The sequence below is a fragment of the Tauraco erythrolophus genome, chromosome 6 (assembly GCF_009769465.1).
Source record: "Tauraco erythrolophus isolate bTauEry1 chromosome 6, bTauEry1.pri, whole genome shotgun sequence".
NCBI lineage: Eukaryota > Metazoa > Chordata > Aves > Musophagiformes > Musophagidae > Tauraco > Tauraco erythrolophus.
The window spans coordinates 6,388,041-6,402,880 of record NC_141470.1 but is presented as its reverse complement, the minus strand read 5'-3'; the positions used below and the strand labels follow the sequence as shown (position 1 = coordinate 6,402,880).

General features: G+C 61.0%; 1 protein-coding gene across 1 annotated transcript; it reads left to right on the top strand.

The window, feature by feature from the left end:
* Positions 1–4,295: 4,295 nt before the first annotated feature.
* Positions 4,296–14,257, top strand: PGGHG (protein-glucosylgalactosylhydroxylysine glucosidase). Its single transcript, XM_086612841.1, has 14 exons — positions 4,296–4,343; positions 6,273–6,540; positions 7,078–7,288; positions 7,501–7,936; positions 8,668–8,787; positions 8,920–9,051; positions 9,352–9,463; positions 10,252–10,324; positions 10,831–10,967; positions 11,379–11,512; positions 11,605–11,700; positions 12,150–12,247; positions 13,867–14,081; positions 14,172–14,257. Exons 2-14 carry the CDS (start codon positions 6,288–6,290, stop codon positions 14,255–14,257), a joined length of 2,103 nt encoding a protein of 700 aa, XP_086468967.1. The 5' UTR covers positions 4,296–4,343; positions 6,273–6,287.
* The last annotated feature ends 583 nt before the right edge of the window (positions 14,258–14,840 follow it).

The window sequence follows — 14,840 nt, the reverse complement described above, 5'->3', positions numbered from 1 at the left end:
CGTGTGTTTGTCACCTGCAGCTGAGCCTCTGCTCCGTTGGAAAACACGCTTCCTTCTCAGGTTCCGGTTACACACCCCCTCTGCCCAAGAACAATGGAGATTTCAACGGTCCGGTGGGATTAGTACGTCATTTACTTGGCGTGTACTGCCTTGGCATGTACTTTATTGTCAGCTTCCTTCCTTTTGTGGGAAGCTCTTGCCCTGGTGCCGTTGCTCGAGTTAAGCATTACTGACTTGGCTGGAAAAGCCTCCATCAGGCCCAGAGGGAAAGTTTCTGTTCTGCTTTTGCCTGACTTCTGCTTTAAAAGCTCTAATGCGATTGTTTTGCCGCCGTGCCTCCGTAGGGACGGAAGATAATTGAAACAAATCCCTACCTGAACTGGAGGCCACCTCCGAGTGTCCATTTGGATGCTCAGCGCTCCGAAGGCAGCCATGGCAAACCGCACTGAGGTTTGGGACGGTGACTTCGAGTTGAGCGGAGCCCTCGTCGCGCGCCTGGCGACATTCCGCAGGGTGGCCGTGGGTTTTTAAATGCCGCGGTCGGTTCTCGCTCGGCAGCGCCGGTTCGGTTACGGCTGTGGTTGAAGAGCTTCTGACGTGGAAGAGACGGGCGTTCCGACAGGGAAAGCATTCCCTTTGTTTCGGAGCTAAGGACAGGAAAAGGCTTTAAGAAGCGCGATCTCCTTAGTAGGGCCGTGTCCCTGTGTGTTGGGAGTGGCGGAGATGCCAACCGTGCGGCAAAGACGCGGCACGGGGCCGCTGGCGCTTTAGGTGGCCATCCAGAAACCTGGAGCGTTGCTGTCGGAGCGGCACTAAAGCCTTCTCCTGGGAGTGTTTGGACAACCCTTGTGCTGTGGGGTCTGCTCGCCCGCGTCTACGTTTTCAAGCAGCTCACTGAAGCCGGTGTGGAGACCAGCAGCCTGGGTGAACTGGGCCGGTTGTCGCAGAGGTTTTGCCAAGATTTGTGGCACAACTTTGCTGCCCAACCCGTCCCGTGCGGGAGCGAGTGCTGGCTGCTTCCCTCACAAATAATTCGGGAAGTTTGGGGTGTGTTTGGCGGGGTGGAGAGGTTCTTCATGTGGGAAGACGAGTCGGGTGTGCGGCGCTCAGGCCGTGGACCCGTTTAAACGTCACTTACAGTCTTGGAGTGTTTTTCTTGCGAGGAATTTAATGGGATTTTGCTTCCCTGCTAGTGCTGTGAGTGGTTCTGCGGTGTCTGCCCTGTGCTTCGCTGCGACTGTACAAGGTAAAAGCTCCAGTAAGAGCCGTGCCTCCTTGCCAGAGTCTGCTGCCAGCTCCCAAGGGAGTGCCACCCCTAGGACAGCGCATTACGGATCCGTTCCTCTACCAACAAGCACGTGGTTGACGCAAAACCAAGAAGCCATTACACTGAATGCTAATGTGAGTTTTATTGAACAAACTTGGAGGGTTTCTTCCCGGAGATGACCTGTTCTGTGGTCTTATCTCCACCCATACTTCTGCTCTCAAAGGGCTGCGAGGTGGTTCTTGCCACTTCTTAATCCGATCTGCTCTTGTAGTGGTGCAGGTGCGCCAGGATCCAGGCTGTGGGCAGCAGGAAGGACGCGGACATCACGGAAAACCCGATGACTTGCTCCTGCCGGCAGAAGAAGAACAAAGAGAAGAGCCAGTGGGGTGGTTGCATGGGACATGGGGGTCCCGGGATGGTTGCATGCCCATGCCACGTCTGATGCAACAGATCGAGCATGCCTGTCCGTGCTCCTCACTCTTCCCAGCCCCGCGGCTGTTGGATGGATGGACACGCTGTGGGAGAGGGACTGGGGTGAGCACCACGGTTCCCACCAGCAATGGACCACACTGGTGGCTCTCTGGGTGTGTTTCCATCGCTCCACGTTTCTGTCACAATACAGGGAAAGGGCAGTGACATGTGCCCTTGGGTCAGCAGCGAGGCTCGGGCTCGCCGCCTTCCCGGGAGCAGCTGTGCCTGACTTTCAAACGACTTTGAGGTGGGAATCGCAACCACCAGCCTCTTCTATTTCTGGTGCACCGGGCAGCGCTTAACCCCTTGCGCTGTCCCTGTTCTCTCCAAGTCAAATAAAGATTTGGCTGGAAAAAGGGTCCCCAGGCTCCTGAAGCACTTTGTGGCAGCCCTCGGAAAGGCAGCAGGGGCTGAACTCCACGAGCAAGGGTGGGAGGTGAAACCCTGCCAGGATTTCTGGTGGAAAAAACCTCAGCAGGTACCTGAAACCCCCAAGGTTCAAAAAGGGGCTGAAAGAATAAAATAAAAAGGAAGCAAGAGCCCGTGGGGCTGCAGCCTGGCACCGGCGCTGCTCGGGGACACCTCTCCTCCTTCGCCTCCCTCCTCCCCTCCTGCTTTCGCTCCCCACACAAATAATTTGGCTGTAAGGCAGAGGGGGGGTGTCCTCGGCAGCAGGCAGGTCCCCCCCTCCCTTTCCAGCCCCCCCAGGCTACTCACGGCCGCGGAGAGTGGGTGTTTGGGCGGTTTGGAGGTGATGTGGGCACGGGGGACGTGCGGGGCACGCAGCGCGGCGGCCAGCAGCCGGCAGCCCCGCTGGAAGCCCGGCATGGTGGTGGTGGGGCGAGAGCTGCTCTTCCCACTGCCACCCTGCGCAGCTGCTGGGCCCGTCACCCTGCCACCGCCTGTCACCGTGCCACCACCCCTCACCGTGCCACCGCCCCCCGGCATGGGGCCCATCACCCTCCCAAGGGCACGGCACCCTTTGACAGCGGGATGCTCCCAAATTGCTCACTGCTTTTTTTTTTTTTTTTCTTTTCTTAAGCGTGGTTTTTGTTTGTGTGTGTGTTTTTTTTTTTTTTTTTGTGGTTTTGTTTGTTTGTTTTTTCTGGTTTTTGTCCTCAGCAGCACCCAACTCCCCACACCTCGGAGGTCAAAAACTGTGTCTCCAGCCAGCCAGGTGGCACCTCTCTGTGATGCTCAGCTGGAGAGCAGACCTCTTCTCTTGGGCTTGTTAAAATTTATAGCACTCAAAACACAACGTAATTTTTTTTAAAGCTGTTGCAGATGCTATTCCTGATCTTCTCTGAGCAGGACCTCACTCATCCTGGCCGTAGTAATGGCTTCTCCATCTCCCTTTGCGGCTCAGGGTCTGCGCAGGCTCAAACCCGCGTGTCTGCGGTCTCTCCGTGTCTGCAGGCTCTCTGTCCAGCAAGCCCATCCGCCATGGACTGCTGAAGGTGCTGATGGATCTGATCCCGGTGTCCGATTGACTTGGGTTGGAGTTTGCAAAAGCAGCTTCCATCTTTCCGGGCCGGGGAGCAGCGGTGGCTGAAAGCCTCGAGCGCGGTGGTGTTCCTCGGACGTGTGGGTGCTCGTCAGCGGGAGGGACGGTGCCCTTTGGACTTCACCACGTGCCCGCTCTGCCAAGGAACCCACCCGTGTCCCCTCCTCCCTTAACAACAGCTCTGTGGGAAGTTTGCCGGGACTCGCACGGACCCGCTCAGCGTTCTCCTTCCCAAGCCGGGAATGCCTCCGGCCTCCCCGAGTCTCCCCGCAGCTCCCGGCGCTCCATGGTCGCAGCGGGCTCTTCTGCACGGCCAAGTTGGGTCTTGTCCTTAGGAGGTCAGAGCTCTTTTCCCAGGAGCTGCCTCGGGAAGGTGTGGGTTTTCCCATAAAAAGGACACGCTTTGCGGAGGAGCGCTGACTGCTGAAATTTAAAAGCGGGACAGAATTCCCTTGCTCTGTTGGAAAGGGCTTTTCTGAGCAGCGGTGGTCCCATGCCCCTTTGATAAAGCGGAGGAAGCGCGGTGCCTGCTCGCCGGGGCAGCGGAACGCTCTGTGCCGCGTGCCAGCGGCTGCCCAGGAGGTACCAGCAGCCGGAGCCTCCACGGGGTCTCTGGAGCGCGGGGGGGACGTACCTGCCCCCTTGGCTGGACCTGCTGGTGGCTGCGAGGATTAAGGAAAAGGCTCAGCTGGAGTTTCTGCGGCAAGGTAGGAGCTGGGATCCTGGAATGGGAGAGGAGCAGAGCTGGGAGCAGATGTTGGCAGTTGGGCTCTGCCCTTCGCTGCTGGTTGGGTGTCTCTGGGGTTCCTGCCACCGTGGGGCTGGTCTGGCCAAGCATCCACCTCTTCGTCTGCTTCCCTGGGGAACACAGCGAGCGGAGCGCCCGGAGCAGCTGGTGCGGGAGAGCTCTCTGGCCCGTCCCAGCCCGGGTTTGGTACAGAAGGCACACGGTGGCTCTTTCCTAGCCCGGCCACCCTCCCTGCTGCTCCTCCCTGTCCTCAGCTTCCTCCCCGGGTATTTCCTCAGCTCCGGGGCACCGGGAACCCATGTGCCCATGGAAAACCCTCCCTTCGGTCCTGCTTAGCACAGCTGGACCCAGAAGTGGGACAAACAGCATCGCCTCTCTGTGCCCCCTGGCTCTTCCCAACGAGCTCATGCCACGTTCCCAGCACCAGCTCTGCCCTTGTCTGGGCAGAGGGCTGTCTCTGTTCTCCTTGGGGCTGGCACTGGGGGGCGGGGGGCTAAATCCAGGGGGACTTGTCCCATCCGGCCCGGGAGGAAGCAGTGAGGAGCTCCCACGGGGTGGGACAGAGGAACGGCCACCACGCCGGCCCTGGGACATGCCAGGGACACAGGCCAAGTGGGGAACCTCAGAGATGCTGGCTGTGCCCACGGTGGAGTCAGCCTGGCAGGAACGGGCGGTTTCTGGTGTAACAGCTGGTGACCTGACCCTCTTTGGGGACGGATGGGTGGAACGCTGCTCCAGCAGTGGCTGGGCCTTGGAAACGACAGGAGACGCCAGGGGCTGGGAGCAGCAGGGCCGGGTGCCGGCAGTGCCACCATGGCACAGGCAGCCGGGGCGGTGTGCTTGTTGGCACCGACGCTGTGCCACGAACCGTGTGCTGCAGTGGCGGGGAGGCAGCCGGTGAAGCCGAGCTCCGCATCCCTTCCCTCCGAGAGCGGGAAAGGAAAAGGGTCACAGCGTGGCGGGGGACAAAGGGCGCTCGTGGCACGGAGCTCCCACCGCGGCGGGGCGTGCTGCTGCCCCGCGCCCTGGCACGGAGCCGCTGCAGCCCTTTGCCAGGGCGGCTTTGGGGTGATAAATCACCGGAGGCTGTTTTTTCTCTCCCCGTTCCTCCCTTCCCGGGCGCCTCTGTGCTTCCCGCCGCGGGTTCATCGGGGCCCACGCCTGCATATCCGCATTGTCTTGTTTTTTTGATTCTTTTTTTTTTTAAGGAGGGGGGGAAAAAAAGTGATTTCCTTCCTCCCTTCTTTCTCAGTTGAGTAACTTCCGTCCTTCCCGCCGGCAGCAGCTCATGCGCGGCCCCCGACCCAGGCAAGAGCTGACCCCCCCCTTCCCGCACCCGCTCGGTCCCTCCGTCGGGTTTTGGAACTTTGCTGAAGGCAGGAGGAGGGTTTTTCTCCCAGTTCGACCTCGGGCACTGCCTGGTGCGAGGAACTCGAGCCGATCCCGGGAGCCGCCAGTGGCTGTCGGGGAGGGATGGTGGGGACTGGCAGCCTGGCAGGAGTGTGCTCCTCCTGCCGCCCCGGCTGGCATTCCAGCTCCCCTTGGGGAGTCTCCCAGTGCCTTCATCTTACCCTTTCTGTATAATTCGAGTGCTCAGCAGTGCCAGGTGTCAGCTGCAGCTGCTGTTTGTAAGGTGCTGTTTGTATGTGTGCATGCTTTTTTATAAATATTTTAAAATATGTTTTTATATATTGTATATAAACACATCTTTTTAGATGTTTATTTACATCAACGAAATAAAAAGCTCCCACCCCAGCCAGGCAGTAACTGCAGCTGAGCCAGAGGTGCAGGAGTGGGGGGGAGCATGGGGGGACGGTGCCCTGGGGGGTGGGAGCTGCTGAGGCTACACGAGAGTGTTTAATAGTGCCACGGAATAGCGGTGGGAGGGAGAGGAAGGTGGGAGATGCCGGTGAGATCGTGTCACGGAGGAGGCAGTGTAAGAGGAAGAGGGGGGGATGTTGGAGAAGCAACAAAGGTGATGAGTGGGGGAGGTCTGGGGGGGCTGGGAGGGGGCTGGAGCCAAGGGGAGCTCCGAAGGGGGACACGAGCCCGGGTGGAGGAGCCCTGGCCCAGGAGAGTGGGGATGGAGGAGAACGGTGGATAGAGGTGCTGGTGGTGATCAGAGGGGAGGCTCCAGGAACGTGACGGGGCTGGCGGTGGGCGAGCAGCCGCTCCACTGGTGAGTGGGGTCTAACGGGAAGGTAACAGGCGTCCGGGATGGCCGCGCTCAGCCTGCCCCGGCTTGGTCCGTTCAACCCTTGTACCCGACTATTGTTCTGCAGCTCGGGTTGGTAAAGATGGGTGATGGCAAAGAGGACCCCGCCGTGTTCACCTCCGCGTCCCTGCCCTCGGACCCGCGGCTGCTGGCTACGGTGACCAACGCTTACCTGGGCACCCGAGTCTACCGGGACATCCTCCACGTCAACGGCGTCTACAACGGGGCCGTGGGAGACACGCACCGTGCCGACGTCCCCAGCCCCCTCAACGTGAGGATGACAGTGCCTGGGGTGGACGACCTGGTTGAGACCTTCACCTTGGACACCCGGACGGGTAAAGAGCAGAGCATGGGCAGGACCCTCCCTCTCCGGCTGCCTCCTTCCGCGTCTCCATCTTGGGCACCCGTCGCTCTTTCCCTCTAACGGCTGCTGACCCTCTCCTAGCAGTTAACAGCCTCTTTGCCTGTGTTGCCTCTTCCACCAGGTCACATCTTTCTTCTCTCCATCCTCCGTTCCCCTGCGGGTGGTGTTCTCCTGAAGTCGTGTCGGAGCAAGCGGAAAATTCCCCTTTCTTGTGAGAATGAGAGCGATTTCCCGGCCGTGTCTCCATCCCGGCTGGAGCCAGGCTCGGCAAGCGCCGTTTAATCACGGAGCCTGATCAAATGTTTCATAGCACAAAACGTCGCTCAGCGGCTTGGCTGGATTCAGTGCGTTAACGGTGGTGTCCAGCCAAAAGCCGTGTTTGGGTCTGGACCTGGGAGAGGGGGCGTTCCTTTGCCAGTAGGAACCAGTAGATAGGGCGGAAACGGGGGTCTGGGGCACAACGTCAGGAGCTGGTGGCTCAAAGGGCTGAGGGGTCTCGTGCTTACAGGAACCTTCAGCCACGTGCTTGAGTCAACCGATTGTGTGGCCACCCAGCAGATCTACGCTCACCATTCCCTCGTCCACTTGATGGCCTTCAGCATCACCGTCCGGCGATCGGCACGTGCCACCCAGCCTATCACAGTCCAGCTCCAGACTCCTTTTGTGCCAAAGAGCCAGGACTTGGACCTGAACCGCGGACCCGACTTCCAGGGAGCACAGTGAGTCTGGGGCACGGGGGGTCCCTGCCCCGAGTACAGCCTCGTGCGCCCTGGGATGGGGCGGCCGCTGAGCCGGAGCGTGGGGACGGGGAGCTCCTGCCTGGGGTGGGAAGGGGAGCCAGACCCTCAGGTGCCAGGGGAGGTCCCCTTGGTGTGGGTGGACGCGTGCGGAGTCCCACTCTCCCCTTCCCCGTTACTGCTGTCTCCCGCAGCTACGTCTACGGGAAGACGCGCATCCCCGAGGTGGAGGGGGGACCCCGTCCCACCGTCCACATGCTCTGGACCCCCGTGCCACCAGCCCTGACGCTGCGCGGGGAGGAGCGGGAGCGATGCTGGGAATTCCTGACGGCCGTGGCCGAGAGCGAGGAGGAGGCGAAGAGGAGCTACAGTGAAGGGCTGGCCCGCGTGGCCGCCGGCTCCCTGCACTCCTCCCACGTCGGCGCGTGGGCCGCGCTGCGGCGAGGCTGCCGCGTGGAGCTGGACGGACCCCTGCCTCTGAGACGGGCCCTTCACGGCTGCCTCTACTACCTGCTGAGCGCCGTCCCCCCCCGGGGCAGCCCGGCGTTCCGCTTCCACGGCATCAGCCCCGGCGGCTTGTCCAACGGCACGCGTGGCGAGGACTACTGGGGGCACGTCTTCTGGGACCAGGTGGGTGGCAGCCGTGCCGGAGCCGGTGACCCGCGGCTTTGCACGGCATGGAGAACACTCCGCAGGAGCCAGCTGGGGGGGTCTCCTCCGTACTCCCAAGCAGGGGCATCTTGGCACCAGCATCTCGTTGGAGACCGTCCTCCTGCTCCTTTCCTATCAGCTACCCAGACCCAGCTCCGTCCCGGAGCCGCCCATCCGCGTTGTCCTCTCGCTCAAAAGCACATTGCCCAGATGGAAGTGATGGGGGCGAGGGGCTGGGGAGCCCCCCCTGCAGGGCAGCCCCCGTCCCCGAGCCGAGGGCTGGGGCTGGGGCAGGTGGGGTTGCCCACCCAAGGAGCTTCGGTGGCCAGCGCAGTGTGGCCACAGGCTCGTGGCCATTTAAGGCAGCAAGTTGGAACCTGCCCTTCTCCTCCCAGCTTGGCTGGCATCGGCCAGCCCTGAACCACTGGAAAACGGAAGTGTTTCCTGTGATGGGAATGGTTTTCTCTGCTCTGGGAGCAGCCGTGCCGTGCTGAGCGGGCACACGGCTCTGCGTGTGTATCTGTTATAGGATCAGCGTATACCCCCGCGGTCCAGGGGGGTCTGTCCCTTTCGGTCACCCACGGGGCAGCACCCTTCAGCGGTGGCACTGCCTGGTCAGAGCATTTGGGATGGAGGTGGGCTCAAAGGGTGAAACCAGTGGGAGCCTCACCCGCCAATCCCACCCTCTTGCCTTCCCTGCACCTTTCCAGGACACCTGGATGTTCCCCAACATCCTGCTGTTTTACCCGGAGGCTGCCCGGGCCATCCTGGAGTACCGGATCCGCACGCTGGAAGGAGCCTTCCGCAACGCGCGGGAGCAGGGCTGCGAGGTGGGACGGAGGCGGTGGGCTGCGGGCAGCGCGGGGGGACGGAGATGCCAGGCAGCGCGGGGGGGATGGCCGGGCACCAGGGGCGGCTCTGGGCATGGGGCTCAGCTGCTGCATGGATGCGTCTCCTGGCAGGGCGCTAAGTTCCCGTGGGAGAGCGCGGCCACCGGGCGGGAAGTCTGCCCCGAGGAGATCTACGGAACCCAAGAGATCCACGTCACCGGGGACGTGCTGGTGGCCTTCGAGCAGTATTACCACACCACGCAGGTGAGGCGGCGCGTGCCACCCCGGTGCCAGGGCCCATGGGGCCATCGCCGTCCCTTCCCAGAGAAACTCTGCCACCATCTGCTCCCGTCGGAATCGCCGGTAGCACCCTGGCATCCCTCCTCCCGCCCTGCCCTTGCTCCATACAGTGGCTCAGCACCCTCTTGGCTCAATCCAGCCCAGTTTTCTGCCCTTGTGTCCTGCTCCATGCGCCTCCTTCAGAGCTCCCATCCTCCTCCTGAGTCTGGGTCACACCGAGTCTCCCTGACATCCCTGTTTTTCTCTGGCTGTGGCTCCCTCCAGGACCAGAAGCTGTTCCGGGAGGACGGCGGCTGGGAGCTGGTGGATGCTGTGGCTCGGTACTGGTGCAGCAGGATGGTGTGGAGCGAGGAGGAGCAGTGCTACCACATCAAAGGTACTTTGGTAGGGGAAAAGGGGCTGTGAGCAGAGGCTCGGAGCCCTCCAGCCAGACCTGGACTGGAGCGCATGGGGCCTTCAGTCTCCTGCCCTCTGGAATATCTCACGGGTGATGTTTGTGTCCGTGCGAACGCAGGGCAAGGCGCTCAACTCTCTTTCGATGCCGCAGCACCAGTTGTTTGTTCTCTCAGCTCCTTGCCACCCACGGGACACCTCCAAATGTCGCCTTCTGCGGTGGCACAGGCTGATGGCACGAGCCACGGGTGCCTGCGGGTGCTGCTGTGACTGGTGGCACCTGGAGACAACGGAGTGCGGGGGCTTTAGTGAGGAAGGACGTTTCTAAGAGACCTGAGCTTAGATCCCACAGGAGTTTAATCCCTCGAAGGGTGTCTGGTGCTGTTGGTGCCCAACGAGCACCCGTGCCGATGCATCCGGCAGGGCGGAGGGTCCCTGGGCAGGCAGCCATCCCGCCGGAGCACGTTACATTAACGAGCGCACGTTACCGCAGAGGAGCTGCTTCTGGGAGGGGGCTGCCAAGGAAGGGAAGGAGAAGCGGAAGAGAGCGGCTGAGCTTGTGGCCGGGGAAGGATTTAGTGACTCGATGGAATGGCTTGAAGGAATTAACGACTTGGGGGCCACCATGCCCGTGGTGCGAGGGAGACGCCCTCCGGCCACGATCTCTGCTGCCCGCCTTCCCAACCACCACCGCCGACGTCCTCCTGCGCCGAGCTGGGGCGCGGAGCCGTGCCATACCTCGGCATGCCGTGTCCCCTTCCTCTTCCCCAGGTGTCATGCCCCCGGACGAGTACCATTGCCAGGTCGATAACTCTGCTTACACCAACGCCGTGGCCCAGCGGAGGTAACGCCCGCACCGCGCTGTGCCATGCCGTGCCATGCTGCAGCACTGACCCGTCTCTCTCCTTTCCTGCCCGGCGATCTGGCAGGGGCCGGGAGCAGCAGGGCCCCACATGGGATGCACCTTTCCTGCCTTCACCTGCCCCTATCCAGCTGCCCGTGCGGTCGGTGGGGAGCCGCTGGTGGTCCCGCGGTGGGTCGTCTGGCCCCTTCCGGGTGTCCACAAGAGACAGAGGGATTTCCCTTCGCCGGAGTGTTCCTCTCCCGGCGTTTTCTGAGATGTCTATACCATTAGCTGGCTGGAGACAGCTTTAGCTAACGGGCTCCCAACGCCAGCGATGACAGCTGTCACCCCGAGCTTAAACTCTGACCCGTGTTCTTCCAGAGTAGCTGTTTCTTTGTGGTTAGGGCTCAACCAGCTCTTTCTGTTCCCCTTCTTCTCCTCCCCGCTCCGAGGGGGTCACGGGCATCCGTGCCTGACGCAAAGCCTTGTTCCTCACTGCTTTACAGCCTGAGTTTCGCAGCTGAGGTTGCTCGGGACTTCTCCATCCCCGTGCCAGAGCAGTGGGTGGACTGTGCTGAGAAAGTCAAAGTGCCCTTTGATGCGGAGAAGAAATACCACCCCGAGTACGACGGGTACAGCCCAGGTGAGCGGGAGGCAGCGGCAGACCTCCGGGGTGGCCACTGCCGGCTCCTTGTCAGCCCGCGAGAAGTGGGGGCTCCGGCGGGTTCAGACACGGGAGCGGCGGCTCGACAGTTGGCCGGAGCAAAGCTCTCCGGCGTTGCTCTCCGAGCGCAGCGCTGGGTTGCCAGCACGGAGAGCCCAGCTCGCAGCTGTGTGTTCTGCAAACACGGCTCCAAGGACAAGCCACAAGCTGCTGCTCTGGTCTGCCTTTAGCGGGGTTGTCCTCCCTGCGGAGCCACCACCTTCCCTCTCCCCTGTGGATGTGGCCTTGGTTGCTCCAAGTTGGCAGGAGTCGGAGTCATTCCCTGCAGGAGCTACAGACCAACGGTCCGCCGGTGATGCTGGACACGGTCTGACTGACCCCTCTGCCCAGGTGAGCCAGTGAAACAGGCTGACGTTGTCCTGCTTGGGTTCCCCCTGATGCACCCCATGAGCCCTGAAGTCCGGAGGAACGACCTGGAGATGTACGAACCCGTCACGGAGCCGGACGGGCCAGCCATGACCTGGGTGAGGAGAGGGGCTTCATGCCGAAGCTTTTGCCGTATTGTCACGCCTGGAGGTGACAGCAAGTGGTGAAGGGCCGTTTTTCTCACCCGCAGAGCATGTTTGCCGTGGGCTGGCTGGAGCTCAAGGAGGTGCAGAGAGCCCAAAGCCAACTGAACAAGTGTTTCCGCAACATCACGGAGCCCTTCAAGGTGAGCTGCCTGGCGTGTGGTGGGTCCTTCCACGTGTCACACGCCTCTTGCCTGTTCCCAAGCAGGTCACGCCGCCGGGACTGGAGCCTGTGCTGACTGCACTGGTGGCCTCCAGGTTATTGTTGTGTCGAGCTAGGTGGTTGCACCCTCTGTCTCTTCTCTGCGTGCCTCAGAAGAGCAGTAAGGGGGCATCTGCTTCCTACCAGGCAACACAGAGCCACCAGTCAGTGTCATGCTCGCCCCAGGCTTCCTTCTGCCTGCCAGGGATGGGAAAGGGAATGGAGATGGTGGGTCATAGAGACGCGTCATGCCAGGATGGGCAGCAGAGCATGGTTGTTGTGACACCCCAGATACGTGACAGTGACAATGAGAAGCGTGTTCAAACCCACAAAACTGTACAAAGAGTCCCAGTGCAACTGTTGAGTCGCTTCTTTCTCTCGCTGGAGCAGATCTGGGTGGAGAACTCGGATGGGACAGGAGCCGTGAACTTCTTGACGGGGATGGGTGGATTCTTGCAAGCTGTCCTCTTTGGCTACACGGGGTTCAGGTGAGACCTGTGTTATGTCACGTTTAACTTCTAAGCATCTGCACGTCACTTGAAATGTTACTGTTTACCTGGAGCAGTGTGGGTTTACTTACGAGAAGGAAAGGAACTCACAGTGTCCAGAATATCCTCCACAGCTCCCAGCAGGTTAACGAACAAACAGGAATGTTAACGATGCCGGAGGAACTGTGGATACAGGAGGGTTAGTCGCTGGTGGAGAACAGGGTGGAGTTATGACAAATGATAAGCTTCGGTCCGTTTCTCCTCCAGCCACGTCAGTGTTGGAAGCCGTTGGCTTCAAAAGGAGTCAAAGGTTGGCCAGCATCGTTGATAGAATTTCAAAGCCGTGTCTCGTATCCACGGCAGCCTGGTGGTTCCAGCCCTGAAGCGACGGTCTCTTGAGCGTGTTCGCAGTCTAACTGAGGATGGATCAAACTGACAAACCTTTGGCGTTCCAGCAAACTCTTCTAGCACTAACTATGTGTTTTTACTCTGTGCGTGGGTGGCCAGAAGCTGCTGAGAAACCCACCGGTTTCTTGATGGAGCTGGGCGTGAGCTGCCGTATTCCCAGCTGAAAACCTCGATCTGGGGTTTCGTGAAGCTCAAAAGTCTCCAGCTGCTCTGTGTACGTTGGGTCAGCACAGGCTCAAGCCACAGCCTTTGGGGCTCCAGCCAAATCTCCAGATGTTGAGATGACGTTCACGCAGCCTTCGAGGCCACGCTCTTGCCTTGCCCGTTGTGAGCCGCGGGCCCTGGCTGGCGCGTTGCCGGCCGCTGAGGCTCTCCAGTCTCTTGAGTCTCTCTCAAGTCCTTATTGACCTGTTGAATCCACTCAACAGACTGGAGATGACGGTCAAGAGCTCTCGCGTGTCAAGATTTGAATAGGAGATAAGTGACCATCGTCCTTTTTCATCTCCACCAGGTGTGGGGTGGGCTCCCGCCGTCTCCTCGCCCGCGTTGTACAGCCGTGTGAGCAATGGCGGGCCAGCACGGGCGCTGGCTGCCGGGTGTTTTGGCTGAAGCTGAACTCCCGTCCCAAAAATCCCACCCACAGCCACCCCCTGAGCTCCGTGCGTGACCGGAGCTTAGCTCCGGTACTCGGCCCCGAGTCTGCGCCCGTAGGTGTGTGTGACCAGGTTTCGGTGGCGGTTCCTGTCTGGGGTCCACGGCACCTCCACTCGTTCCCGCGCCCCATTCCCCTCCTCGTCTCAGAGCAGGGCATTCCCAAGTTTCGCCAGCACAGCTGCTGCTGAAGCCACCCTCTGAACTGGGGTTGGGAACTGAGCTGCCTTGGAAGGAAAAAACATATTTTTTTCTTTTTTTAATTAATAAAAAAATTAAATCCGACCTAATGGAAACCACAGACCCCACGTGAGGAACTGGAAGGGGCCGGGAACGCCTTAGGGTGGGAAGCTGCGAAGTCACGGCCTTGGTAGCTCTTCACCAGGTGCTTCATCGGTGTGTTCAGGATCTGCCCAGAGATCCTTGGGACACACCAAGGGCTCTTCCCACCCATGGCTGCGGGTGCTGGGGCATGGGGGGCTGCGCTCTCCAGGGAGGTGGCCGACCCCACCGGGCTGCTTCCCTTCATTCCCACTGCTGACGTGCTCCTGCCTTTCCAGGATCACGAGGACCAGCCTCTGCTTCGACCCTGCCTTCCCCGACGATGTCAACAGGTTGAAAGTCACCGGCGTCTCCTACTTCGGCAACAAACTGGAGTTCACCATCACCAGAGAGGAGATCAGGATCCGAGTGACTGAGTCTCCCCAGGACATTCCGGCGTCTCCGCTGGAAGCGGTGCTGGCACAGTCGGGGCAGCGGTTTCCGCTGCGGGAAGGTACGGCGGCACCCCCCGGCTCTGTGACCGGAGCCGAAGGCGATCCGGGGGGAAGCCATTCCCCCGCTCCCCGGGCTGCCTTTGTCGCAGGGCAGAGCGTGGCTCTCCCCGTGGCGGCCGGCTGGATCCAGAGGGCACCCACCGAGGAGCCTTCAACCTCCATCGATCCGGTTTGACGTGGCGGATGGCGAACCCGTGAAAAAGGCAGGAACGAGCTGGCGAGCGGATGTCAGCGGAAGGGGAAGGTGGACGGGGGGGGGTCCCGGGCTGTGCCATAAATCCTTTCCTCTCCCTGGGACCGTGTGCCATCCTGCTCTGCGGCCCCGGGGACCCCCCAGGGTCTGTGCCAGGGGGTCACCAAGCCCCTGACTCCCGTTCACCTGCTTAGCAGGGGAGACAAAAGCCTGGAAGCGACCGTTTCAAACAAGTTTTCCAAACCCCCGTGCCACGATTGTGCTCTCACATCTGCAGCTGTACGGATGCCCCTGGCTGATAAATCCGTATTTAACCCAGTGCCCATGTGTGCCAGCTCCCAGCCGCTCCGGCGTGTCCCGCCTTGCTCCTCACCGTCGTTCCAGGGGCCCGACGGGCTGCGGGGCTCAGCGATAGCGGTGGGCGGCGATTCCAAGTGCTGGGACCCCCCCATCCTGCCCACCCCCGTTACGAGCGGGCGCTGCGGCAGCGCGGGTGCGAGCGAGGCTGGAGCTGGGTGATATTCCGGCACTAACTTTGGCCAAAAGCCTTTCAGCCCCGCTCCGG